We start from the raw sequence: 27,515 nt of genomic DNA on the forward strand, positions 1-27,515 counted from the left end.
CATTTTTAAAAGAAGCAAGGTTTTACTGCTTGAATAAATCGAGGCCCCTTTGGGGCTATAGAAATGGTGAAAGTAGGGTGATCCGTGACGACTCCTTTGTACGCTGAGATATCAGCGTCCCATGCACTGTAGAGAGAGAAAATAAAGAGAGAGAGAGAAAGCATAGATATAGAGAGAGAGAGAGAGGAGTAGAGCCTGGAAACATACGGAGAAGAGTATTTAGAGATAGAAAAAAGAGTGGGGAGGGGGGGTTGGGTTTGAAACATACGGGAGAGAGAAGAGGGGGACAGGGCGGGGGAGAGGGAAATCCGTGCATTGCAAAGATGCGTGGTGGGAAAGACAAAGGAAATGGAAAAAAGTGGGGTTAGAGAGAGAAAGAGAGAGAAGGAGGGAGGGCAGTTTGGATTGAGAATAAGTGTGAAAGGCACGAGTCAGGGTGGTACATTAAATGAGAGGGGGCAAGTGATGAGGCTTATGATAGGCCTTATGATCGTCATGTCGTTTTTGCTTCGCGTCTTCCAATGACTCCCAGAATTCCACGCTTCGCTTTCCCAGCCTCCTTCCACAAACCCTTTTCTCTCTCTCTCTCTCTTTCTCTCTACCAAAAACACTCTCTCTCTCTCTCTCTGTGAACTGTGAAATACACACCTCTCTGTTCCCTCTCTCTCTCTCTAAAGATTGAACAGTCAACCCATATTGCGTTGCGTTTACCAACACCCTACACATGCTACTACATAAGCTAGACTGTAACCTCAGGTGATATCGGGCTTCCTCTCATCAGTGAGATTTGAGTTTCTCTCTCTAGCTCACAACGCTTGGTTTTATCTTCTTCTCATCAGTGAGATGTGAGTTTCTCTCTCTAGCTCTCACTGCATTTGTTTTTCTTGTTTAACCTGTTAGCCTCAAACTCGAAGCTGATCATCATCATCACGGAGCTAGCAGTTTGTTAGTTGGTGATTGATTGTAGGATGTGGATGATGGGTTGCAGTGATAGCAGTAGCCTAAATATGTCGGAGTCATCGTCTTCTTATAGTAGTGGTACTGTGAGGAGGCTCCGCCCTCTTATTCCTAAACCCCACCTCTTCCCAAATGCTTCTTCTTCGACTTCATCACCTTCGTGTTCCACCTTTTTGGGTCACTCGCAGGGGGACAAGTACTTCACCCATAATCTTCCTGGTAAGTTAGGATTCTTCGATTTCAATAGATCTATGTCCTAGAGAGATAGAATGCTAGAGAGAGAGTGCGTTCCCTTGATAGAGAGAGATTGTACTTTGGTTTTTAGGGCTTGTGTGCTAGAGAGAGAGAGAGAGAGAGAGAGAGAGAGAGCATGCACATTCTTGTTAAAACTTGGTCGTGTGTTTTATTTAACTAAAAACTCCTGAATCTCACGAGTAGGAGGATCAGATCAAGGAAGGCGAGACGCGGGGGCTCAGCCCACGAGCTCGAGGTGGAACCCAACCCCGGAGCAGCTCCGGACGCTGGAGGAAATGTACAGGCGCGGCACACGCACACCGACGGCAGACCAGATCCAATACATCACAGGCCAGCTCCGCCGCTATGGCAAAATTGAGGGCAAAAACGTTTTCTATTGGTTCCAAAACCACAAGGCTCGTGAGCGACAGAAGAGACGCCGTAGAATCGAAGCGGCCATGGAGCTCGGCTCCTGCATTTGTAGAGAATTCGAAAGCCAAGACAAAAAGGAACAAGGTAAACTAATGCGTGTTGGTTTAGTTTAATGAAGTGAGTTTACATCTTTACATATCAAGCAAAATAAACTTTTCATAAATATTAACGAATTTATGGTGTATGAATACCAGTGTTTTGTTTATGGTAAATTCATGAATATAAATACTTAATATATAAGAAAACCCATATTTTTGTTGTATTACTGATAAATACATGCGTTATTTTTATGCATGATTCTTGCTGAATACCAATAGGTCCGAAAAGAGCAAAAAAGAAAGAAAAGAAAACAGATGCTGATTTTTTTTTGGTGTGTTATTCTAGTTGAATACTAGTGTTTTTTTCTTTTTACAATTTCTTTTACGATTTTTTATGCATATGATCTACTTCTTTGACGTGTATTTCTATTGATGAATACTAAAGCTTTTTTTTTTTTTTTTTGGGTCTGCTACTTTTTTTTATGGACATAAATTGTGATCAGATTCATTTGGGAGGAGGTGGGGAGGGTTGGAACTGAGCAAGAATTGGGCGCCTGCGCCCACAAGCTGCTGTACCATGCGGACGACGGAGGTTAATGATCGATGTCCTTCTTCTATGAATGCATACTTCTTTTAGCTTTTAACCAAAAAAGAAATAAAGGAGAGGCACAAAGCAACTGAGCTTTTTCCATTGGGAAGCGAAAAAATGGAGAGGCAAAAAGGAAAAGGTCTCTCAAAAAGTCTGCTTTACTTCCTTCCTGTCGGCTCTCCTTGTGAAACATGCTGTTTTTTTGTGCAGGGAGGCGGTCTAGAGAGAGAAGAAGAATGGGTGCAATTACCCACTTTCACCATTACTGGCAACACTACTGCTCCCAAATTTCAAAGCACTTATGCTGAGCTCTTCGGCGAGAGAAATGCATCTCAACGCTCTGGTTTTGATGTTCGTGAGGATAGAGAGGGAGAGGTTGAGACTCTTCAGCTGTTTCCTCTCACCAGCGATTCGGTCATTCAAGCCAAGAGCAACGCCGCCACCATTGCTCCGAACCAGCAATCGCCCTGCAACTTCTTTGAGTTTCTTCCTTTGAAGAATTGAAACCCATCTCCAAATGCGAGAAACATTAGCCATGCCACCCTTTTAGAGAAGCCTTCTTCCTCTCTCTCTCTCTCTCTAGTGAAGTCCTGGTTCTCGTTACCTCTCTTATTTTTGTTCTTTCACGGAAGAGGGCATAGAATTAGAAAGGCATTCAGATGTTTAATGGAGCTCTCTCTCTCTCTCTCTCTCTCTGTCTTGTCATTTTTTTTCTTTGAATTTGGCAAAGGAAAGCGAGATGTTTTAGTCGTTGCAGCTTTGTGCTTGGAAGTTGGACGTACTGTTTTTATCAATTTCTATATACTATGTTCATGGTGGAAGAAGGTTAAACATGAAATCCCCATGGCCGAAAAGGTTACCAAAAATAAATCACATTAATGTTTTTTAGACTTGAAAGGAATGAGGATCTCTCCGCTCAATGCAAAGAGGTCTCAGCTATTTAGTAGACCCTGTTTTCGGAAATGTAGATTATAGGCATAGGGTTGTGGAGGATGGGGACGTATTAAACCCTAGGCCTGGTGACATTCTGTTGGGATTGCGATGGGGTGGGGGGAATGGGGATTAGGGTAGAGAGAGAGAGAGAGAGGGATGGCATGATTGGGATTTGGGTTAGAGAGAGAAAGAGAGGGGGAATTTGTTTTCTGATATGATAGCTTCACTACTGTGCAAAAGGTTTAGTGTTTTAGATATGGGGAACGGGGGCAGGGCAGGGCAGGAGTTTTGAGATTTTGCTGCACGTTGGCAGTGGGGCATCGGCGGCTGCACATTCTTTTTTATTCTAGCCAGCCGTGCGAGGGGCCTTGTGGTCCCGGAGCTACACTTTGGAGAGCGTGTGTAGACAGAATGAGCTTGCGATGGAGACCGCCTGTAGAAAGAAGGGTACAAAGAGAGTTTTGGAGGGGTTCTAGAGCACTGTCGGAAACCATGACTCGCGATGGAACTCAGCCTTGGGCTCAGCCTGCGTGGTCCAATAACTGGGACCGAGGTCCACGTAACTCCGACCTGAGAGGGGTAGGGTTTAGCAAAGTTAAAAAGTGTTGGAAAATTCAAAATATCTCTAGAATTTAAAAAATAGGTTTTGAAGTAAAATTAAACAAAATACCTCTTAGGTTAAAAAATAGGATGCGGATTGTATAGAATCGAGGATCTAAACAATCAAAGTGCACCTTCAAATAGTATCGAGAATGTAGTTTAGATACTGAAAATCTTTGTGATAGTCTCAAAAATAGAAACCACCTGCGGCCCAGTAAACAAAATACATCTAAATGAGGTGAATGGGGTTGGGTGGTGGTGGTAGCACCACCTAAGTTCTACTTTTTCCATTCTCACCTAATTTTCCATTAAGAAACCACTAATAAATCAATTCAATTTGTAATTGGAGGTATTTTAGAGATGATCCAAGAAAGATAAAATAACATAAAAGAAGTATTCATCGCCAAATCATTTTCTAAACTGCGCCAAATAAATTTCTTATTTTTAAAATTTTTTAAAATCCCCTGGCTTAAACACTAAATAGGGATACTCGGCACGTTGTTCGGGTGAATCCAGGTTCGCTTTCCTGAATGGTCGAATACCGATTTAGAGAGAGAGAGAGATAGAGTCATGGCATGCTTATGGGAGGGAGAAAGAGGGCATGGTAGAGGCGAGCAGGAAATTTAGGGGAGAGAAAGTCGTAAAACCCCATTGGAGTAGATAGAGATTTCCTGGACCTGTAGAGAGAGAAAGGGGGTTTGGAGAGCTTGTTGTGATGCAGAGAGAGAGAGAGAGAGAGAAGTCCGCTCTGAGTTTGGAAGCGAAAAAGAAGAGAGATGTCAGTGTCGGGAACAGTAACAATAACAAGACGTGGAGGAAAAAAGAAAGGGAAGGAAGGGGAAGGGAATGAGTTAGGAAAGAGTGATGCATGGATTGATGAATAGATGGATGGATGATATGATGAGATCATCATTTGGGATTTGGGATTTGGGATCACACCACCACGTAAAACGCCGATTATGAGCATGGGTTTCACGCGCCCCTGGTCGTGGGCGTACCCCCTTTTTCTGCTGTGGTCCCCTCTCTTTCTCTTTCTCTTTCTCTCTCTAAAACTGATGACAGGGTTGGTGCTAAAATTCGGCTACAACACTGAAAGGCTTATAAAGTTGGCACGAGCCGTCCATATCTGTCCTCTAGAAATTTGGATCAAAGTATCTTTTTGCCACCTCTACCAATTTCCAAAACACAAACCGAGAGATGAAAACAAACACACATACCGCTACGGGATGAAAATATATTCATGCCAGTATTTCCCAATATAAAAACATAGGTGTCGGAAATTTTCACACCAATTGGTCCCAATGTACCTTTTCCCACGCAGCCAATCAGTAAAAAAAAAAAAAAAAAAAAAAAAAAAAAAAAAAAAAAAAAAAAAAAAATCTCTTGTAAAAAACAAAGCGTGAAAAAGCTCTCACACCTAATTTATATGGGGGGAGTCATTTTATGTGAAAATACTTCCACCAAAATATATTCAGGATCGCCAAACGTGCTTTTGGAAAATGGAGTATGATTTCAAAAGGATCCTCAAACCTTTTAACATATGTAGGAGACATCAATGGCAAGAGCCTAAACTAAATGAATGCTAGGTAAATTTCACGAACAAACCAAGAGGTTTAAAAATGGTGAGGTATGTATAAGGTGTCCACTTTATATTATGCAAGTGAGGTGCACCCTAAATTTTTTCGAAAGATATAGTTCGGTGTTGGAAACCTTACGATGGATTGAAAATCCATGTTCAACAATATTTAGAAAATTTGAATTCCTAAATGCAATGCTAATTGAGCATATATATAAACCCTTTAAAATAATGAAATAGATGGCCCAGATAACTTATTATAAGATGAACTATTTTTTAGAACTTAAAATTTATTTATTTTTTCTTTGTACCATACATCTCAAAATTGAGATGATCAGTTGGAAAGCTTTCAAACTTTATAACACTCTTTTCTACCTAATCACCTTATTTCTATGTTATAAGGTTCCAAACTGATATAAACTTTTTCCTTTCAATAATGATAGTTGGAATGGGGATATCCATTTGCTTTTCACTCGACACATACAATTGTTCAGCATTTAAAAGTTGGACTATTCCAATTCTATAAATTCGAGACAAGCAACTCTCGAGTCAAATGGGACTACAAGTCACAAAGAAATTAAAAATGATAAAATAATTTGAAAAATCAGGCCATATCATGGATTTCCCATTAAAATTTTCAATCTCCACGAAAGAGCGAACGGGGGCTAATGATTAGAGAGTGAGCGAACGGGGACTAATTTTAGTGCTGAACATTCTCTCCAAATTCCATAAAAAAACTCCTTATAATTCGGAGAAATCCCGGTTTTACTTGTTGGAGGCTGTCATGTCTAACTAACAGTTCTTTAGTAGCCGGTGAACACGAATCATGGCTGCCTCTGAGAATGGAAAAGATATCAAATTGCCTCCAAATAATCTGAAATAGGTTTATCATGTGGAACATCCAACAAGTTTCATGCCAATCCAAGATGATAGATTTGGGACTAGTGGCCAGGAAGATGAATTTGAAGATGCATCAAGTGGCATCCAGACCTTATGAAACTTGGATGGCAAGGTAATAATGTCTTAATATGAAAATATTGGAAAATTTCACCCCATTCCAATATCATTTGGTGGGGTTTCTCAAGAACGGGTTCTGGGGCCTCTTGATAAATGGTGATTCACAAAGGGGTATAACTCCTTATCAAAACTCTACCAATTTTGACTAATGGGCTTATGATGATATTGAATAAATATTCCCAAAGCTTGATCTCACTGAGCTATCCAATGACCAGTTGCAAAGCCTTTTAGGGCATGTTAGACCCTAGATGATAAGGCCTCGATATATCTGCATTCTCCACCTTGTTGAAGCTTCGTACATGGCTTCTAGGAATATCATTCCAATTACCCATGAGATCTTAGGCCTAAGAGAGCCTCCTTTATCAAATTTGAGCAGGACCAAGCCATAAGGTAAAGTTTGGAAGCCCAGTTCCTTGGAGATGGGTCAATAAAGGTCCAATCACTATATAATTAAAGTTAAAGTCTCATCATATCTTCAACAATTAGTTGATGGAATTTGATGTGGATCCGAACCCGGCCGGGGTTGATTCTTGAATAGGCTAGCGGCCAGGCATATGGTTGTCCTTAACAGCCGATGGATCCCTTTCTTCCTTCAATGGACTCAGCGTTCGGTGATGTTCCAAAACATACCCAACCAACTCGACCCACACCAACCGAGCGTCGACCATCAATCGTCGGTCATTCAATGGACGAACTCGCCCCACCCTAGTTAGCTTAACATATCTTGGTTAGCCTAGTGCACCACCCAAGTTACACCAATGGTGTTAAGTGCGCCTCAAGCTCCCTTTACACTAGTATTATACATCATCCATAAAAGCTAGTATGGTCCCGAGATGTTAGTACACTTATATATATATATATATATATATATATATATATAAAATAATTTGTTATATACATAAATTATAAAATAATTCTAAAATTATGATAAGAAATGATCCTATAGGACCCTCCCTCACCCATGTGTGTAGGACTCTAAAGGATTACCATTAAATTTGGTACGGATCTATAAAAAAGTCAAGTCTCACACCCATGTGATAACTTTTCAAAAGATCCATGCCAACTTTAGTGGTGATCCTTTGGGGTCCAACACATATGGGTGGGGGAGGGTCCTATAGGATCAATACTCAACTATAATATGTAAAACTTAAAAAAAAAATATTCATTTATTTTAATAGAGAATAAGGTTATATAATATTGCAACCTTAAAATGTAGAAGTAAAGATTCACCTCAAAAAACCATGTTGTTTTAAGTTTGAAAAAAACCTCTAATTGATCATCTCGATATTGAGATGGGTGAATATGAAAAAAGATAAAAAAGAATTTGAGTCCCAAAAATAGTGCATCTTGCAACACATTATCTAGACCTTCCATTTTCAAGATTTTCACATGTTTATAGATCTACTTTATTTTAACCGTTTTTGGAGTTTAAAATTTTATAATGAAAGAAGAAAATAGATTTTACGATAATCCTAATAATTTTTAACACAAAAATTCCATATTATGATTGTTTAAGGTTGCAACCTAATGGAAACCACACCCTTTTAATAATGCTTTTTAAAATTTGAGTAAAATTAATAAGGGAAAGTATATAATGCGACCATTTACCTTTAATACAAGGTGGTAACTATTAATCTTGATCATTGGAAGTGAACTTGGGTGGTTGCATTTAATTCATTGACCACGCTCAAAGTTCAAAAGAAATTTTCTCAAACTTTGTGATACACCCAAGCTATCAGATTTTACATTGAATGGTTGTAAGTAATTGTGATCTCCTTATACTTAAGATAAATGGTCTCATTGTATAAAATCCCAATTAATAGTTTGCTCAATAATGATGTATACCAGTTTAGACATTACATTGCACAAAATTGTTTTTCTTGTTAGTGGTAATGCATATTGCCCATAATGAAGGAAGTTGGAGGTTAAAAAGCAATTTTAAAATTAAATATTTATTTTTATGTTATATTATCATCATCGTCATAGCCTTTTCCCAACTAATTGGGGTTGGCTATATGATTCATGGTCTACCATTGTACTCTGATAATGGTCATACCCTCAGTGAGGCCATAAGTCTCCATATTTTTTCTCATTACTTCTAGCGATACCTTTTTGAGCTTATCCCCTTGCCCCTTTCGAGCCTTCTACTTAAACTGACTCACACATCCTAACATGTGTTGTACTAGATCTGTGCCACATATGACCAACTAACGTAAGTCTGCTTTCTCTCATTTTATCACCTATTGGTGTCATGTCACAATTCTCCCGAATCTATTTATTTCAAATTATATTCTTTCTTGTAGTTTATCATGCATACATAAGCACACTCCCCTTGGTGGTAGCAACATTTTATGGCTTCAGTTGTTATTGTCTTATTTTTTTTCAAGGCTTAACAATACGGATGGATGAAATGGATTGTCCATCCAGAAAATCGGTTTCGATTTGTGATCCAGCCCAGTGAACTGACCAATAAAAAATTTTAAAAAATAAAGAATAAAAAATAAAAAATAATTAAAAATAAAAGCTACACCAGTTCTCTTATCCAAACCGGCTAATTGAAGTCCGGTTCAACCTTTTTTTAAAAGGTTAATCTTTTTAAAACACATTTTTATAAAAACATATTGAAAGAAAATACCACTCACCACAATTCGAGTTTGAGCTCACTTGAATGAGGAGCATACTCTCTACCATGCAATTATGAGCCCTTTATTATAAAAGAAATGCAAGAATTCTATATAACGTGTTGATACATATTGCTATTGAAAATCAATAAAATCACCGGACACGTATGGGAATTATATCGGATTCGTGTCTGCATAATCATGAGAGGTACTTTAAAATACTCCTGCACACTGCCTTGTGCATACTCGCTCGTATGCCTCAGATGCTCTAAATACCCCTTTCTCTCCTTTTTGCTCCATGGCCATAAAGGAGAGGTGATAACTCTATGTAAACTCCGTATATAGTTTTTAATTGGAATAAAAAATTCAGTACTTCGCTATCTTCAATAAGATAAAATAAGCTTCCTATGTGATTTTAAAAATATTATTTTGGATTAACACCAAATATTTTTCCTTCGCATCAAGACCACTAAAACGCCCTCAAGTAATGGAAAAGAATAAAGCTCTATTCGTGTGAGCGACTAGATAGTAGGCATTGTACAACCATTCTTTTAGCCCAATTTCGTGGGAACACATCTGCATCATGTTTAGTTTTGATACATTTTAAATAGTCAATGGACTGAAAATGCTCCTAAATAATAGTTTTTTAAAAAATAAAAATAAAAAAGAAAAAAAAAACAACAACAAAGAACTTGTTCTCTTTGGAATCTAGAATTGTACTAAGATGGATAAAAAAAATATACAAAGAAACTATTTACTTTTATAAGGAGGTCACAATCACTCTCGTTTGCTAGATTCTAACCATTGAATATCTTGCTCCTCCTCTCCACTTCAGTTATTCAATTGAAAATGTCTTCCCATTGAACATAGGTCGGTCCAAATGTTTAGGAACCAAATATCTATTCTTTTTTGGGAAATGGTTATCCACTGTTGTTTATAAAGCGGTTCTCAATTTTGGACAAATAAGCCTTTACTTCAGTTAGAGGGAGTAAATATATTAGGAAATGGGATTAGGGATCTCAGATATGCAATACGCTCGGGCAAGAGCATGCTTACGCACTCATCATGGGTGAATGAAATTCATAGTAACTTATTTAAAAAAATTACAGGGAACAATGCACTTAGGTGGAAGCGAGTGATGACCGGATTGACCCAACCCAACTTGACCCAACTAGGTCTAAGTTAGAAATAGACTCAACTTGATTCGGTTTCGGGTAGATTTATAACTAAAAAATATATAAAAATTGTTTTATTTATTTACACCACATAATTAGTATTATTTGTATTTAATATATAGTAATATATTCAAGTTGGGGCTTTTGTGGTAGTATTGCCGAGGCCCATGGTGAGGTCTCTCACTCCATTCTTACCAAAAGGTAAGGGCCCAAATCCCTATTGACTTACCACTTTTGGGAAAGGGGTTGGGTCGTGGTGGTTTAAATACCCATTGAATTACCCCAAAAAAAAGGATTGGGTTGCCCTCGATCGTATCTGACCTGACTTGATAAGATCCATTTTGGACTCGGATCCAAACTCAAATTCAGTCCGGTCAAGATCAAGTGGATCAAGGCCGAACCCAAACCCGAGCAGATAATGCATTACCTATTTTTCGTAACGCGCACTCCCTCTCTCTCTCTCTTTCTCTCTCTCTCAATCATTTATGCCTCTAACTCTCAACAACAACAGCAAAAAGGTGGAAGGGAAGATAGAGAGACTTTCTCCCGAAGAGTCCTTTTACACTTCTAGCTATAATATATTCGAAAAAAGATCCTATAGGACCTTTTTCCACCCATGTGTATATGACTCCCAAAATATCACCATTAAAGTTGGTATGGATCTATAGAAAGGTCAAGTCCTACACCCATATGATAACTTTTTTAGATATCTGTGCTAACTTTAATGGAGATCCTTTGGGGTCCTACACACATAAGTAGGGGAGGGTCCTATAGGATCATTACTCTAAAAATATTATATAATAGTACAATATATTAAAAATTAGGAAAAATTATGTAAATATCTGTTTTATTTTTTATTATTACGAAAATGATACCTAAAACTTTCAATTATTACTCATATGTCTATTTTTTGAATTTAATAACAAATTTTTTTTACAAAGAAGAAATACCAATTTTTTGTTTTTCAAAAATTAAAATTTAAGAAATTTCAGTTTTTGAAAAATCAAATTGCATTGTTTGTGGACTCGACCAAGTTAATTGGCCTCAGCCTGTGTAACGATTTTTTATCAATATTATGTATGCCCAAATATTTAAACTTGGGGATGAATTAGCTTGTCGGATATCGTGCATGCTTCTGCACTTTCACGTTAAGGGTTTGAGTCCTGCTATGTGCAATCTAATTTTTTTAATAAAAAAATGGATTTTTTATTTTATTAAAAAGCAACAAAAAAAAACAACCATGATGGAATAGGTGAGATTTGATACTAAAACCTCTTGAAGAGACCTGGATAGTTTTACCAATACACCATTTGAATAATAGTAATATACGTGGGTATTATATTACAAAAAAACGGTTATATAAAGATGCTACCTTATAATGTAGAACTACGGATGCCCCTCAAAATCCATTGGAAAAGGTAGTTTTAATGTTGAAAAATCCTTTGATTGATCATCTCGACATCGACATGTATGACCATGAAAAATGAAAAAATTTTAAATCTCAGAAATAGTGCAGTTTACAACATATTATCTACACCATCCATTTTCAAGATTTTCATATGTTTATAGATCTACTTGATTTTAACCATTTTTTAAATTTAAAATTTTATAATTTGATATAAAAATAGATTTTGAGATAATCCTAAAAACATTTTACATGAAAATTATTTACCATGATAAAATTTAAAGGTGCACCTTACCTCTACACCTACGGATGCATCCGTATGCAAACTGCACCCTTGTATTATATATGAGGAATAAAAGATTTGGACCAGTTTTAGAGAAGGAATAATCTAATTGCATATTGAGAGAGAAAATTTTCGGTTTTTGAAAAACAAAAAATGAGTAGTTTTGTTTTTTTTTTTAAGAATTGTTATGAAGTTTAAAAACGGACATATGAGTAATAACGAAAAGTTTTAGATATTTTTGTAATAACAGAAAATAAATCGAATATTTATATAATTTTCCCTAAAAATTATGTTGTATAAAAAATATCATAATCATTAGAGCTTTATTATTTGGGGTTGCCTACATAAACCCCATTCCACCATTCTGCTTTATCAAGGGTCATACCCTCAGTCAGACCATAAGTCACTGTATGTCTTTTCACTACTTCCATCTATATCCTTTTGGGTATTTCTTTGTCCCTTTTAGAGCCTTCCACTTGAACCAAATCGTTCTTCTTAATCGGCATTGTATTAGGTCTAAACTACACTGGCCAATCCATCGAAGCATACTGAGTCACCCCTAAGTTCCGTAATATGTATTCATTTCGATTTTTATCTTTTCTTGTCTTGTTATTCATCCATCTCTGCATTCTCATCGTAGCTAAACTTATTCTATGGACATGTTGTTTCTTAACTGCCCAACATTCCATGCCATTAAGTATGGCTGGTTTCATAGCCATCTCATAAAAACTTCCCTTTCAATTTCATAGGTATGTGGCGATCACATAAAACTCCAAATGCACATCTCGACTTCTCCCACCCAGCTCTAATTCTATGCGTGACATCTTTTTCAACGTCTCTATTTTTCTGAATTATCAACTTAAGATATCAAGAATAGTTTATTTTAAAAATATATAAGAAATTTTTAATGAAGTAATAATAGATTATATAAATATACAATAAAAAATAAGAAGCAAAATATTAAAGTCAGGTTGGTTTGGATCAACCTAAACCCAAACTTGACTTAACTTAATGTTGGGTCTCTACTTCCGAACACTGATCCTACCCATCGGGTTTAGAAATAGGACCTAGACTAAACCCAAATCAGGTCAACCCGTCGGGTTAGCGGGTTACCCACCCCTAGACTTACCAGACCACGTGATGGCTTGTACTCACTCTCGTTTATTAGATATTCATCGTTTACTAGATGTGGAGTGAGTTATGACCACAGAGATCGATGCTCATATGGATCACACAGTATACTTTCTCCGTTCGCCTTAGCTCATTCAATGGAAAAAAAATTGGCGAAAAGCTGATACCATGGCCCCTGCCGCCCTGGAGAATATCCGTACCCTTACCGACACGCAGCACCTTCTGCCAATGCGTTCCTATGTTTTGTTAGCTGTCCGAACCTAAATTCTTGGCGTTATCACGGGCCATATTATGGGATTGTTTTAAATAAATTTTTTTTTTGATAGGGCTGCGGCTCTCTCAAAATGAGTGATGCCTCACTCAAAAAAGTCATCCAAATTTGCATTTCTGGTGACCAGAAACCTTGAAATCGATCGTCTGGGGAAAAAGACTAGGATTTTAAGACCTAAAAATCGTGTGCATAGTAACGCATCATCTATACCATGGTAAAAATAAGGAGTTCATGTAAGATCTGTACCGTTTTTTTAGCTTCGAATTTTACATTCACTTTTGACTTGATTGTAGAACCCAGAGTACTTTCTAGATAAAAATTCGAGGTGAGGTGAGGTGAGGTGAGGCGAGGCTCTACTTTGTTTCGATAAAGCCGAGACCCTTCAAGGAAGCCTAAACCCCTCAAAAATTTTGGTAAACAGTAAGAAGCAACAGCTTTGAGGCACTGTTCGATTCCTCGATCGGTTTTAACGCCCCTTCTCCAAACTAACAAAAATTAACCGACAAGATTTAGTAACATATCATATATTTGTACAGAAAGAAGGGGGGCTTTTCCTCGTTCAATCTCTTCCCATTTCAAGTGTTGAACTCACTCACTCTCTCAGGATCATGGCTGTCTATTCTTCCAATCTTTCCTTCAATGGCGTCCACTTCTGCAGAGGCGATTCTCACAGTTTCTTGTTAAACAATTTCTCAGCCTCTGCTTCTTTTCCTGCAAAGAATTCGACGGGATCGTGCTTTTCCTCTTGTTTTTCGCTGATTTCTCGAGAGACACCTGCATTTCTTCTTCCACAGAGAACAAAAGGTGTGGAATTTATTTATTTTCCTGAAAAATGCAGCTCCTCGAATTGTTTTGTTCATAATTTGCTCAGACTCAGAGGCTTTCATTGTTCTATGATGTGATGTCCAAGAATTTACTCTGGTATTATTGCCTATTTGTTGCGTAAGTTTCTGCTCTTGCTTAAATTTTTGCCCTGTTGTTAAATTTCCCCTTCTTATTCTATTTGATTTGGTGATGTCCGCTCCTTTTCTGGATCTTATATCCTTCTGATGCTATCTCTTGATAACATGGAGTTCAGTCGATGAAATTTTAATCTACTTTTGATATGAAATGGGAGTGTATATAAATAGGAAACCATGGAAGTGATCTTGCTTATGGGGGAGTAGCATATTCCCCGTCATGGTTCCCGTAAACCTCCAGGATTACCCTAAAACGAAATTGAAGTATGGTTGGGTGTAATAAACGAAATTTTAATCTACTTTTGATATGAAATGGGAGTGTATATAAATAGGAAACCATGGAATTGATCTTGCTTATGGGGGAGTAGCATATTCCCCATCATGGTTCCCGTAAACCTCCAGGATTACCCTAAAACGAAATTGAAGTATGGTTGGGTGTAATAAACCGAGCCTGTTAATTTACAGAAGTCTATTTAAGTGGAAAGACAGAAATTGAAGATGAAGGACAAAACATTTGGTCTATTTCCAACGGAACAAATTACATCAACGTTCTTTACAGAAACTTTGACATCGTAGCTTCTCTCAACTGCTTGTGGAAGCCTCAACCTTTTGCTCTGATGCCATGTGAAAATTGAAATTTAGAGACAAATCAAAATGCATATAATCCTATTGTTGATATACAAGTACACAAAGAGAGGGTAAACAGAGAGTACTCTTATACTGTACTGAATGGAGAAACATTAATAACGATGCATATCAACATACATGTCCTTTTCCTTGCATATCTTTTTATGGTTTCCATGCATAATGCAATGCTCTGACTACACAATTTCACATCAGTTTTGAAGTAGGTATTTTCAATGAGAAACTTGCCTTTCAAAGCGAGTATAGATTTCATTTTGTTGTCCAACCTACTGGTTTTACATGCATATTAGTATCATTTAATGTGTTATAACACTGCTTCATCATGTTCTATTTTTCTTTATCCACATGTTTATATTTACCGCGTTGTTTACATACTTGTTACGAATGTAGGCTATGCAAGAGCTGTTGCAAAAGTAACTGATGTTCTTGAGTCAAAGGATTCATCACTGGTTGTTTCCTTTGGAGAATTGCTTATTGATTTTGTCCCAACTATCAATGGACTTTCACTGGCTGAAGCACCTGCGTTTAAGAAGGCTCCTGGAGGAGCACCTGCCAATGTTGCAGTTGGCATTGCCAGACTTGGTGGTTCATCTGCTTTTATTGGGAAGGTACTTCCTTAAAGCATGTTAGTTTACTTGAAGACTAAAAATCCTTAACTCATTTAGGCGTAGTTGTGTTGAAATTTCCTTTGATGAAGAATGTCTATTAGAAAAATTCCTAATTTACTGGTTAAGAAGGGTCTCAGTTCCCTTTTAGTTTATGTTACGGCTCTTTATGTTGCACATTGCACTTATTACTATATAAAATCTTTAAGTTAAGATCATCCTCAGGATATCATATTCCATGCTACATCTATGTCAAAGGGAGCGTTATTTCCGAGGCAATGCTTGTGTAGCTATGACAGATTTTAGACTTCATTGCCATTGAATGACACTAAATTATGTATTTATTTATCCACTGTACTATTGAATATATACTGCTATTTGTAAGCAATGATTCTAGCAAGAAACCAGTGTTTCATCCTACATAAGTTCATGTCATGAGTGACTTAATGCAAAGCTAGGGTTGCATATTCAATGAGAGATTTTAGCCTTCAGCGCACAAAATTATTTATGTACTTATTTTCTATTGATTCCTGGTTGGAAGTTTCCACGTAACCCCATCTCATCAAATATTATTAATTATAGATGTTTTCATAAACATCAGAATTAATTAATTCTCCAAAAAAAAAAAAGAACATCAGAATTGACTGTATGTTTAAAAAGTTTGTTTACTTGTTACTTCTTCATACTTTTAGTGGCTGCTTCATGCTTCCACTTTTCATTTTTAAGTGTTCGGCAATGGAAATCACAGGTTGGTGATGATGAGTTTGGCTATATGCTTGCTGATATTCTGAAGCAAAACAAAGTTAACAACAAGGGTTTGCGTTTTGATCCTGGTGCTCGCACTGCACTAGCATTTGTTACATTGAGAAGCGATGGTGAACGTGAGTTCATGTTCTATCGTAATCCTAGTGCTGATATGCTTCTAGAGGAATCAGAGCTTGATCTAGATATCATTACACAGGTAGGAAAAGTTATTGTATTGGATTGACAATGGGCAACTACCTTCCACTAGTTTATGAATAGCAAACTGTTTGGTTTAATCTGGTGTTGAGTTAGTTTTATGCATTTTTTTCTTTGCTTGAAACAGGCCAGAATCCTGCATTATGGTTCTATCAGTTTGATATCAGAACCATCCAAGTCCGCACATATTGCTGCTATAAAAGCTGCAAAAAATGCTGGAGCACTTCTTTCATATGATCCAAATCTTAGACTTCCATTATGGCCATCTGCTGAGAGTGCCAGAGAGGGAATATTCAGCATATGGGACACTGCAGATATAATCAAGGTCCCTACAGCTTTCAAACTTGTCATAGTTGCCAAGTACAGGATATGTTTGCTTTCAGTTGACCACCACTTGCATGCTATACATCTGTGATAAATTTCTGATATGCAATTAACTTGTGCTATCAGACCAGTGAAGAAGAGATTGCATTTTTGACCGATGGACAAGATCCCTATGATGATTCTACGGTTCGGAAATTGTTCTGTCCAAATCACAAATTGCTTCTTGTAACTGAAGGGCCAAATGGATGTAGATATTTCACTAAGGTGAGCAGCCATGTTGGTTTCTGCATTTTCTAATTGCTATGGTGAACCTTAATTTATGTTTAGTCTTATCGATCTCTTTAAACAACCTGTTTTTTAAGTTTGTGCACATAAATATAAGTGCTTATGGGTCTACGACTGCAGTTTGGTGTTGTTCTTCATGTCAATAATTCTTTGAATATGGCAACAACAATTAGCCATAAACAGTTGCAAAATTTGTCTTCTGTGGGATTCTGTATTTCAATAACAGGATTATCAATGATAGAGTAGTAAATTAAGAGTTTTTAATGAACTGGAAGGAATAGGAATGATTATATATATATATAGATATATATAGGAAAAAGCTGGGGTTAGCCCACAAGCTCATATCAACATATGAGCCCAACGGCCCAGATTGAATTTGGGCCAATCTGACGATCACTGATGTCCGGTAGTGCTTGAATTTTATTTATTTATTTACAAATTTAAATCATTTGAAATTTTAGGCGCGTGTTCATCAAAAATAGGTGAATCTTCAAAAAATATCAAAAAAATATTTTACATGAAATAAATTGACCAAAATACCCCTGAAAAGTTTTTGGGAGTATGTTTGTCATTTTATTTTTCATGAATACTTTTTTTAATATTTTTATTAGGTGTGCCTTGATGAGAAGAACACACACCTAAAATTTTAAGTGATTTGGATTTGTAGAAAATAAAATAAAATTCAAGCACTACTAGACATCCGTGATCGTTAGATTGACCCAGATTCAATCTGGGCGGTTGGGCTCATATGTTCATATAAGCTAGTGGGCTAACCCCAGCTTTTTCTATATATATATATATATGTATATATATATATATATATGCAATATAGGGAAAATGGCCTAACTGATGTTTCCTCTATGAAAGCTAAAAACTTCAGCTAGAACAGATAAAAATGCTGAATCTGCTTTTGTATAAACTTCGGGACATACTACTGTGTCACTTTATCACATCGAGTTGAAGATTAAGTAATGGATACTGTCTTTTGAACATTATGCTTCTAATGCGCTCTTTTGGCAGAAACAGATGTACATGCAAGATATGATCTTTTAAAATATTTGGTCACACGATCAAGGCATTAAAATACATCTAATTTCTAATAGCTAAGGCTTTATATCCAGATAACAATGGAGGGATCTTCAGTGTTCATTCGAATTGCTTAAAGTGCAACAATAATAAGTGAAACTATGCATATTTGCACAGCTAAGAGTCTAATTATCAGTAGATTCTTCTTCAATAGGGTCAGTTTTACTCCCTCACGTTTGAAAATCTGTGGCATATCGGTGGATATGAGACAGTACATTTTATTTGAGTTTTTTTTAATCCGACTATCGATTAGCAAAAAAAAAAAAATCAGCATTTGTCACAATGGTATGTCTGCGCTTCTTTATCTGTATGGGGTATAAGAATATGACAACTCTTTAAATCTTTCAGGAATTCAGTGGGAGGGTTAATGGATTGAGTGTGGAAGCTATCGACACCACAGGGGCAGGAGATGCCTTTGTTGCTGGGATTTTGTCACAGTTGGCTACTGATATTTCCATTCTCAAGGTATTTCCTATGTCTCCATAAAATATTTTATATGTATGAGCCAAGAAACCCTTTTAATTCATTATCATTCATTTTGGTTGTCTATTTTGGCTATGCTCCTTTTAAGCTTTCCTTTGGTATGGAGCCAATGCATATTGCTTCATGGTTGTAATTTACCGTTACTGAATTCACTTCATTTGGATGCTCTTAAAAGATGCAGTACTACTTTGTTACTAGCACATCAGTCTTTCTTGGAGGAAAAATAACTCAAGAAAAGTTTTCTTTTTGGTTTTCCTTTCTTGGAATTGAATGTTGCAGGAGGCTCTTACGTGGCTTTTCATATAATATTGTTTGATGATCTCCCCGAATTGACTTCTGTCACTAGATACGAACTTAAGGGATTTGAAGCTGCCATCAACTATTCTTGAATATTATTTGAAGTTGTTTTATTAGTGATCTATATTGATCATTGTAAAGGATTTATCTGAAGATAGCATTGTATTTTTTTAGCGGACCCCAATTAATTGAGAAAAGGCTAAAATGTTGATAATGATGATGATAGCAATGTATATTTCATGATGTTAATATTAAATAGTTTGGGTGGTGGTTCTCATATATGTTTCCAAGTATCGCTTGAGAATGTCTCCTTTTCTTCCTTCTTAATGATAAATATCAATGATCTGTCTGCTCTAAGTGCACATTATTGTAGTTTGCATCGCATAATATATGAAATGTTTCTTCGATTATGGTACTTAAACCTACGTTCAAAACTTGAACAAAATTGCAACCCAATAGCCACCAAAAAGATATGAAGTAAAGCATCTATAATAGGACTCGAACTCTGCTTGTCATCTAAGAATACCACGATACTCATACATTACTAGGACCTTTTATAGGTCAAATCAACATAGAAAGATATCAAAATGAAAAACGTGGGCACGCTCTAATTTTTCATTTATGAGACTTGGTCAATTGACTTGTCGAGTTGACTGGGGGTGAGATTTTCCTGCTTGAAACGAGTTCTACTTGCTAGTTGAAACATTATGTTGATTTAGTAGTTGGAAACAATCATCATCATCATCAGAGCTTTTTTCCAACTATTTAGGGTCGGCTAAATGAATCCCGGTCCACCATTCTACTCTATCAAGGGTCATACCTTCAGTGATACCATAAGTCCTTATATCTTTTATCATTACTTCCAACCATGTTTTTTTGTGCCTACCTCTTGCCCTTTTGAGCCTTTCACTTGAACCAACTTGCACATCCTAACAAGTGTTGTACTGGGTCTGCGGTGCACATGGCTAGCCCACCTAAGTCTACTTTTTCTCATTTTATCACCTATTGGAGCCACACCTAACTTTTCTCGAATATATTCATTTCGAATTTCATCCGTTCTTGTCTTGCCACTCATCAATCTCAACATCCTCATCTTAGCTATACTCATCCCATGGGTATATATTTTCTTGACCGCCCAACATTCTGCCCCATAAAGCAAAGCCGGTCTCACAACTGTCCTATAGAACTTCCCCTTCAACAATCACATAAAACTCTGGTTGCATATCTTCACTTCGCCTACCCAACATTAATTCTATGTGCGATATCGTCCTCAATCTCTCCAATTTTTTGGATTATCGACCCAAGATATCAAAAGTGCTATCTTTTTGGTATTTCTTTGCCTTCAATCATAGCTACTTCCTCTTCTTTGCTCCTATTATTATTAAACTTGCATTCCATATACACTATCTTAGTCAGGCTAATTGAAAACAATCAAATTTTTAAAAATAATAGGAAGAGGAATGGGGTCAGTCCTTTCTTTTTGCTGATTAGGGAGATACAAATTTGGGCGTGACATCTTTAGTCCATTCAAAAGGGGATTGCGACTTGCCGTGCTAACTTGAGGTTCACTTCATGAAGATGCATCTTAATATAGTGTTCCCACCCCGGCCCCCCACCTAAAAGAAGAAGAAAAGGAAAGAAAAAGAGAATGAAAACTTGAGGATAATTTGAGCTTAATGTGGACTGTCAAATGTTTAGCCAACTTGAGAATCATTGTTGGAACATTTTGCATGATATTAAAAACTCTAGAATCATTTGAATACAAAGGCGAATATCACCATATCGGGCGGCTAACTTGAGGATCATTCTGGAAGATTTGTTGTGTGATATTTTCCACTATTTATTCGGTAATATTTCATAGGTGTTCTGTGGGCATAGAGATATTTCCATAGTTTAGGTAAATAATTCTAGAGATGGTTGAATGTGGTGCTTTAAACTATGCTTCAGCCATAACTTTGAAGTGGAAGACCTACGGCCCTCTCTATGTACAGGAGATCTGTGCTACTAATCTATCTTCTGCTTGATAGCAGTGAAGTTGACTTCGTCTTCATCACATCAAATTGGGGTGTATTTTCTACCAAAGTATGAACAGAGTGCAACCCTGTTAATCCAAGACAAAATTATGTTAATTCCTAGGTGACCATAAATACTGGTAATTGGTGTGACTACTTGAATAGCTTAAGATATCTGAAGACACCAAAACATGATCTGTGTTTAGTCAGGTGCACTTTTATGTTGTCATAAAATCACAAACACTGGGCTATCAAAGTTTGAAAGACCATTTACTTTTGAAGCTGCATTGGGTGAATCTTCCAGTCGTAATAAATTTGTTCTTAAAGGCACTTCTTATGTTTTACTTTTGTGCTACGGCCCAGTTGGGCAATTACATTGGTCTATTGTTATTCTTTTGGTTTCACCGGCAGTTTGGGGTACATTTTGTTTATTTTCTCTCTCCTGATTACAAGGGAGAACATGCATTGTCTCTATCCTGATACATGCTTCCAAAGTGGAGCTGCCAATTTGCAAGTTTCTTTGCTCAACATAAGGATACCTCAATTGCCCCATCCCATTAATGTGCATACTCAAGCTAAAAATGGGTAGTGCCTCATTCCAGTAACTCTTACAAGTTGGTTGTGTTCTTCGCTATAGAGGCAGTGACGCGGCACTCTGTGTAGACAAAATGGTCCATAATTTTTGAGAAATGGAATATCAGAGACGCTAACCAGTGTAAGTATCCATCATCTGTCTCCTCGCTCTTGATCAGATCTAGAAATATAGATTTTCAATTTCTGTGTGGTCTACCAGGTTACTTGGCTTATATTTATGTTCCTTCTTTTATTATACATTGACAAAAAGGAAAGAAACTGTGAGAGCATGCAATACAATGGTGTTCATTAACAGATGCTCTTTGATAACCGACCTTAAAAAAATATTTTGAGACAAGATACGTGTTGGCTATAATAAACAAATTATTTAGTGTTTGCTGTTGGCTGCCAGCTATAGTTTCCAGGTTCTTTTTGTATATTATTCAAAGAAAGACAGGATCCCTCCATTTCAAGCCTTCATTTTCTGACTTTATTGGAGTCGAGTAATTAATTCTCCCCACTACTTATGTGAATGAGTTTTGCCATTTATTTTGACTAAATGTTTTTGTACAACAGGAGGAAGACAAATTAAGAGAAGCTCTAAAATTTGCAAATGCTTGTGGAGCTATAACAGTCACGGAGAGAGGAGCTATTCCTGCTTTACCTACACGACAGGCGGTGCTCGATAAATTGACACAATATGATTAGATATTCTTACCTTGATTCTGTAATAATATCAGTCTCCAATTTCTTGTAATTTTGCATCCTGAACAACAAAAATGGAACATTAGACGTGCTTCATTTGGATATTTTTGTTAACAGGTATCAAATGGTTTATAATCCTAATAGGCTTTCCTGGTACATGCATTTTTTGCACAAAAGGTCTTGAAAAACCTCTAAATTTTTGCCCTATTTTTAGGTGCCTAAGCCTCTAATTCAATGCCATCTTATTTCCTGACTCTGTTTTGGTCAAATGCCCGTTCTTTTATCTATACATCAGTCTTGGATTGCTTGACTAACAAAGATGATACAGCATTGGAACATAATGTACAAAGGTGATGTGAATAATTTTTTGGATTCCTTGACTAACAAAGATGATGCAGCATTGGGACATAATGTACGAAGGTGATGTGAATAATTTTTTGCAAGAGACTTGAGAGATGGAGCCTTGGTGGCAGTACCACCGTCCCCCATGAATGAAGTCTCAGACTCCTTTCTCATCAAAGGATAGAGGCCCAAATCCCCTTGACTTACCCTTTTAAGAATTGGGCTCAGGGTTAATTGTTTAGTGGCTTATACATCTCGAGTTCAATTCCCACTGAACTACTAAAAAAAAATGAAAAACCTCTTAAAGAGACTTGAGACAACGTGCCGTACAATATTATGCTAGATCATTGTTAGTGTTTGTGGTTGGAAGCTCACTTGCAGCCTTAAAATTGTGGTTCTAAGTATAGTTATCACGATCGAACTAAATCTGCAAGGTAGCAGCCTTAAATTTGTGGTTCTAACTATAGTTATCAAGACCGGACCAGATCAATGAGTCCAATGTTTGGATTGTTGATATGGGCCTTGGCCAATTTAATTCAAAGTGAAAAGAGTCTAGTTAAATACTCTTTGACTAGTTTTAGTTGGTCGTAGTTTTGATTGAATAAGTGGGTTAACAAAGTTGACAACATTTCTTATTATATTTTGTAATTTTAAACTATTTGTTTTAGGTTTTATTTAGTTTTGAAAAGCTCAAAACAACTAATTCCACCAGCGGCATCTTGACTGAACCATCATAGGTCTTGTATATGAATCCAAGAGTGATTCTCTATATACCACTCAAACTGCTTTAGTGGTTAAAAATGAGTGAGAAATCATGAAACACATGTCCAGCTTATTAGAGCCTCGTTGTAACACTTCTGAATGCAGCCATGAAGGCAATTTATTGTTTCAAAAAATATCAAAATGTTCTTATAAATGTTCAGAAACTCGGACTGATTCTAAGTCCATGAAATTGAAGGCATTTATGTGTGTCATCAATATTTGAACTCAAATTAGTCGACTTGGACTCGGTTACTTCATTACCCTCTAGCCAAAGAGAGTTCTACCAGCCACCTCGCCATTATACAGTAACTCTAGAAAAATCACAAATTTTATTAAAACATCATTATCAAATGTTTAAGCATATCTCAATATGTTTATTTTTCACAATGACTGAAGAAGTCCCCATGTTACATGGTCTAATTTCTTTTCTTTTCTTTTTTCCTTTTTTTATTTTTTTGAAATATTTAAAGATATAGGTCAAAATTCAATAATTCATCTTCTATATAACCTTTTCATCTTTTGTGGACTTCTAATCGTTTCTAATAATTATTTTAATTTTTACTAATTTATTTGTAATAAATACTAATACATTTATTTTTATTTTTAGGCTTTGCACGCCGGGGCTCAATCCAATGCATGGGCTGAGTTTCATAACATTGGTTCTGATCTGCTTAACCTTGAAGACAAACAAGAATATGACGTAAACGCAATTTGGTCGCATGTCTCAGCACAATGAACCGAGCATTGGACAATGATTTCTCAGTCAATATTAAGCACAAAAACAAAAAGGACTTGATGCTGCAATTTCGCAGAAAAAAGGTCCGTTCATTATCAAAAACAGAGTGGTGTACAGCAGACTACATATGTATCTTTCCATCTTGTCATGTTAGGGAAGAAATGACATCTTTATGGTGAACTTGGTACTAATGGTGCCATTTTTAAGTGGCTTCCTTAAGGGTAGATCACAAGTATTTATCACAAGTGGTTCCTTATCATAAGAAATGAAGACCAGCTGCTTCATTAGTTTTTCTAATGTCTATAAGGTTCCAACCTTAAACAATCCAATTACGGCGCACCTCAAAATTTTATCACAACATGTAATTTTGGTGAAAAAAAATTCTTAAGATTATCTCAAAATCTATTTTTTCTGAAATTTTAAACTTTTTCCAAAAGTGGTTAAAATCAAATAGATCTATAAACATATGAAAATCTTGAAAATTGACTGTCTAGATAATCTATTGCAAGATGCACTATTTAAGTGACTCAAAAGTTTCTTTTTTATATGTTCATACATCTCGATGTCGAGATAATGGATTATAGGGTTTTTGCAACATTTAAACAACCTTTTTCGATGGATTTTTGAGGTGCATATGTGATTCTACATTTAAGGTTGCAACCTCATGTAAACCTTTTTTCCTTTTCTAATATGTATACTCAACATTCCTACCTTCAATAGACCCATAAGCAACTGGAGCTAATATATGGGTACAATTTTCCACATCAAAATCTGCTGTTACTTGCATCAGGCATCTTTTTTTTTTTCGAAATGTATCATATTTCCATTTGATTGATTAAGAAAAGAGAGATCACCAAAACTGGTATAGACCAAAATAGAGTTTTAACTTCCACGGTAAAATATCTCTAAGACACTACAATGAGAATCCAAAATCCAAATGTTCTGTGACACAAAGAAGTCCTACCCATTACATATCACAGAGAGAAATCTTCAAACTAACATACCCATTCTTTCATGCTTTTCAGCCTCAGTTCAAATAAACCTACACATAACAAGTAATTAAAGGAAAATAAGATGGACCCAAAATTTCTCAAAACCCAATAACGCATTCCTCTTCCTAATGGTGCAGGGTTCCCAATATATCTTCGTCTCTATAAATATGATACCTGCAAAGTCAAAAACCCCAAATACTATCAACCACACAGCTCAGAACTTCATTTCTTTTCCAGTACGAATTTAACCCCACCCCGATATCAAAATTAAAAAGTAACTGGGGAAAATGTTTCCATTACTTACTCTTTATCACCAAGCTTGACTTCAGTTCCACCATATTCAGGTAAAAGAACGGTCTCCCCTTCTTTCACAGAGACAGGAATGACTTTGCCATCTCTGTCACGCCCACCAGGGCCTACTGCTACGACTTTCCCAGAGTTCAGCTGCTCAAACAAAGTTATTGCAAATCTAGAGAAAGAGAGAGAGAGAGAGAGAGAGGAAGATGATATAGGGAAGAAAAGTTAGAGAGAGAGAGAGAGTAGGGAGATACCTTGCTAGTCTTCTCAGGCAAGAGAATACCGGTGGTGGTTTTGGAGGGAGGGACGATTTTCTCGATCAGAACACGGTTGAAAGTGGGGATGAGGCGCTTTGCCATTTCGAACAGAGAAAGAGAGAGAGAGAGAGAGAGAGAGAGATGGGGGAAGAGCCCTGATTAAAGCCAAATGGTAGCTTCTAGAGTCTTGTGGAAGGGGAAAGGCAGGGTTTAGGGTTTATGGGTCTGCACGTGTGGTTCCTGATCTGTTGTTATTGCAAAGGGGTTTCGCGGTCCGGGTGAGTATAATATGATCCACATGAGCACATGAAATGTATGTCATTAGAGACATTACAGTCTGATCATTGACTGGACGGCGATGACCGATAACTAAGATTTATGCCCAGTCCCTCTTCGTCGCCGTCTAAACCATTAAATGACGGTGATCTGATCACGCATTTCATAAGCTCTCCATGCCATTATTAAGGCCATGTCCCTAGGGAATTAAGGCACCTTTTAATTTCCCAGCCAAATTGTGGTTTGGGCCTACATGAAAATTTTTGACGAGTAATTTGACCTCACACTAGATTTAATTTGCATATTTAAATTGATTGCCAACTGCAATTGAACCACCCTTCTCTCCATCCCCTTCCTCTCTCCCTCTCGCAAATGATCTCTTCTTGACTTTTTTGTCCATCTCTTTCCATTTAAAGTTATTCTCTTCAAATAAGGTTAACGCTTAATATGTGATTTCTGTTTTTTTAGGGTTTACTATCATGTAGTAGGGTTTTTTGAGCCTTTAAGGTGTCCTTTGAGGGCTTCGACATTCAGGTATTCAACCGCTTACGTTAATGCTTAATAGGGTGGGGCTTAGTGAGCCCTCATTTTCTCTTCACTTCAGCCTTTCACTTGACGATCTATTCTCTTTTCTCTCCTGATTCTCCTTTGAATGATTTTCTAGTCTCGACTTTTTAGTTGCTGGTTGTGTGTGTCCGGCTACCATCCTATATACTGCCTTAGTTTTCTTTTAGGTGTGCCATTTTAGTGCAGGTTTCATGCTGTCTCAATCACGCCCCATGAGATGAGGTGAATAAGGAAAGGCATTTCATGGGGTGTCTTTGCAAGAAGCTTTGGTTGGAAGTAGAGATTATTATGGTGGATGTCTTTGGAAGCTGCTTGTGTGGTTTCGTTGGGGTCTTTTACAATTCAATGGTGGAAGACGAGCAGGGACAAAAAACCACCTAATCATTCAACCTTCGATAACTAACTTGCTCCTCCTGTTGCTGCGAAGATAGATCTGAACCATGGCTTCTAGTTCTTGTACTTACTGAAATAAATTTGTGGATTGGGTTTTGAGGAGACAAAATATAATCTGCCTATCATCTCCAATTAAAGTTATACTATTCCTTAGAAAGATTTATTTGCTCCGGTCAATACTTTTCCATATAAATGAAGCTTGGAAACTAGTGTTTGGGATTTCCATAGTTCTAAAGGGAACCAAGGCTCAACCGTGAGTAATACACGTCTACGTCTCCAATGTCTTTAGTGATTAACCAAGCCTTAGAATTAGAATTTTGTTGTGTTTGGAAGACGAGCAGGGACAAAAACCACCTAATCATTCAACCTTCGATAACTAACTTGCTCCTCCTGTTGCTGCGAAGATAGATCTGAACCATGGCTTCTAGTTCTTGTACTTACTGAAATAAATTTGTGGATTGGGTTTTGAGGAGACAAAATATAATCTGCCTATCATCTCCAATTAAAGTTATACTATTCCTTAGAAAGATTTATTTGCTCCGGTCAATACTTTTCCATATAAATGAAGCTTGGAAACTAGTGTTTGGGATTTCCATAGTTCTAAAGGGAACCAAGGCTCAACCGTGAGTAATACACGTCTACGTCTCCAATGTCTTTAGTGATTAACCAAGCCTTCTCTACTGATCCTAGGTAGAAA

At 36.9% G+C, this 27,515-nt stretch overlaps 3 protein-coding genes across 5 annotated transcripts; 2 read left to right on the forward strand and 1 right to left on the reverse strand.

Annotated features, from left to right (window-relative positions):
• The first annotated feature begins 418 nt into the window (after positions 1 to 418).
• On the forward strand, positions 419 to 3,088 carry LOC18422098 (WUSCHEL-related homeobox 1). Its single transcript, XM_020664104.2, has 5 exons — positions 419 to 756; positions 901 to 1,176; positions 1,396 to 1,707; positions 2,165 to 2,253; positions 2,461 to 3,088. Exons 2-5 carry the CDS (start codon positions 969 to 971, stop codon positions 2,752 to 2,754), a joined length of 903 nt encoding a protein of 300 aa, XP_020519763.1. The 5' UTR covers positions 419 to 756; positions 901 to 968; the 3' UTR covers positions 2,755 to 3,088.
• Positions 3,089 to 13,803: 10,715 nt separating this feature from the next.
• On the forward strand, positions 13,804 to 22,352 carry LOC18422071 (putative fructokinase-7). 2 transcript variants are annotated; one of them, XM_006826802.4, is made up of 7 exons: positions 13,804 to 14,066; positions 15,257 to 15,474; positions 16,220 to 16,432; positions 16,559 to 16,756; positions 16,882 to 17,019; positions 18,475 to 18,591; positions 22,068 to 22,352. In XM_006826802.4, the coding sequence occupies exons 1-7, from the start codon at positions 13,871 to 13,873 to the stop codon at positions 22,197 to 22,199; spliced, it is 1,212 nt and encodes a 403-aa protein (XP_006826865.2). In that variant the 5' UTR covers positions 13,804 to 13,870; the 3' UTR covers positions 22,200 to 22,352. The 2 variants fall into 2 exon arrangements, with proteins under 2 accessions (XP_006826865.2, XP_088721739.1); XM_088865613.1 differs by lacking the exon at positions 22,068 to 22,352 and adding an exon at positions 18,889 to 19,185.
• Positions 22,353 to 24,901: 2,549 nt separating this feature from the next.
• On the reverse strand, positions 24,902 to 25,997 carry LOC18422072 (10 kDa chaperonin, mitochondrial). 2 transcript variants are annotated; one of them, XM_006826803.4, is made up of 3 exons: positions 25,580 to 25,997; positions 25,333 to 25,472; positions 24,902 to 25,202 (listed from the first exon to the last, which is right to left on the reverse strand). In XM_006826803.4, exons 1-3 carry the CDS (start codon positions 25,682 to 25,684, stop codon positions 25,154 to 25,156), a joined length of 294 nt encoding a protein of 97 aa, XP_006826866.1. In that variant the 5' UTR covers positions 25,685 to 25,997; the 3' UTR covers positions 24,902 to 25,153. The 2 variants fall into 2 exon arrangements, with proteins under 2 accessions (XP_006826866.1, XP_088721742.1); XM_088865616.1 differs by lacking the exon at positions 24,902 to 25,202 and having other exon boundaries at positions 25,329 to 25,472; positions 25,580 to 25,928.
• Positions 25,998 to 27,515: the final 1,518 nt, after the last annotated feature.

This window comes from Amborella trichopoda, chromosome 4, assembly GCF_054954075.1.
Source record: "Amborella trichopoda isolate Santa Cruz 75 chromosome 4, AtrichopodaSantaCruz75HAP2 v2.0, whole genome shotgun sequence".
NCBI lineage: Eukaryota > Viridiplantae > Streptophyta > Magnoliopsida > Amborellales > Amborellaceae > Amborella > Amborella trichopoda.

Bases quoted from the DNA above. Each gene is read 5' to 3' on its own strand.
- LOC18422098 (XM_020664104.2), top strand. From the start codon at position 969: ATGTGGATGATGGGTTGCAGTGATAGCAGTAGCCTAAATATGTCGGAG. The intron at 1,177-1,395 runs GTAAGTTAGGAT...TCTCACGAGTAG, and splicing joins CTTCACCCATAATCTTCCTG to GAGGATCAGATCAAGGAAGG. The intron at 2,254-2,460 runs GTTAATGATCGA...TTTTTTGTGCAG, and splicing joins GTACCATGCGGACGACGGAG to GGAGGCGGTCTAGAGAGAGA.
- LOC18422071 (XM_006826802.4), top strand. From the start codon at position 13,871: ATGGCTGTCTATTCTTCCAATCTTTCCTTCAATGGCGTCCACTTCTGC. The intron at 14,067-15,256 runs GTGTGGAATTTA...TTACGAATGTAG, and splicing joins TCTTCCACAGAGAACAAAAG to GCTATGCAAGAGCTGTTGCA. The intron at 16,433-16,558 runs GTAGGAAAAGTT...TGCTTGAAACAG, and splicing joins ATCTAGATATCATTACACAG to GCCAGAATCCTGCATTATGG.
- LOC18422072 (XM_006826803.4), bottom strand. From the start codon at position 25,684: ATGGCAAAGCGCCTCATCCCCACTTTCAACCGTGTTCTGATCGAGAAA. The intron at 25,473-25,579 runs GTATCTCCCTAC...TTGTTTGAGCAG, and splicing joins TGCCTGAGAAGACTAGCAAG to CTGAACTCTGGGAAAGTCGT. The intron at 25,203-25,332 runs GTAAGTAATGGA...TTGACTTTGCAG, and splicing joins GTCAAGCTTGGTGATAAAGA to GTATCATATTTATAGAGACG.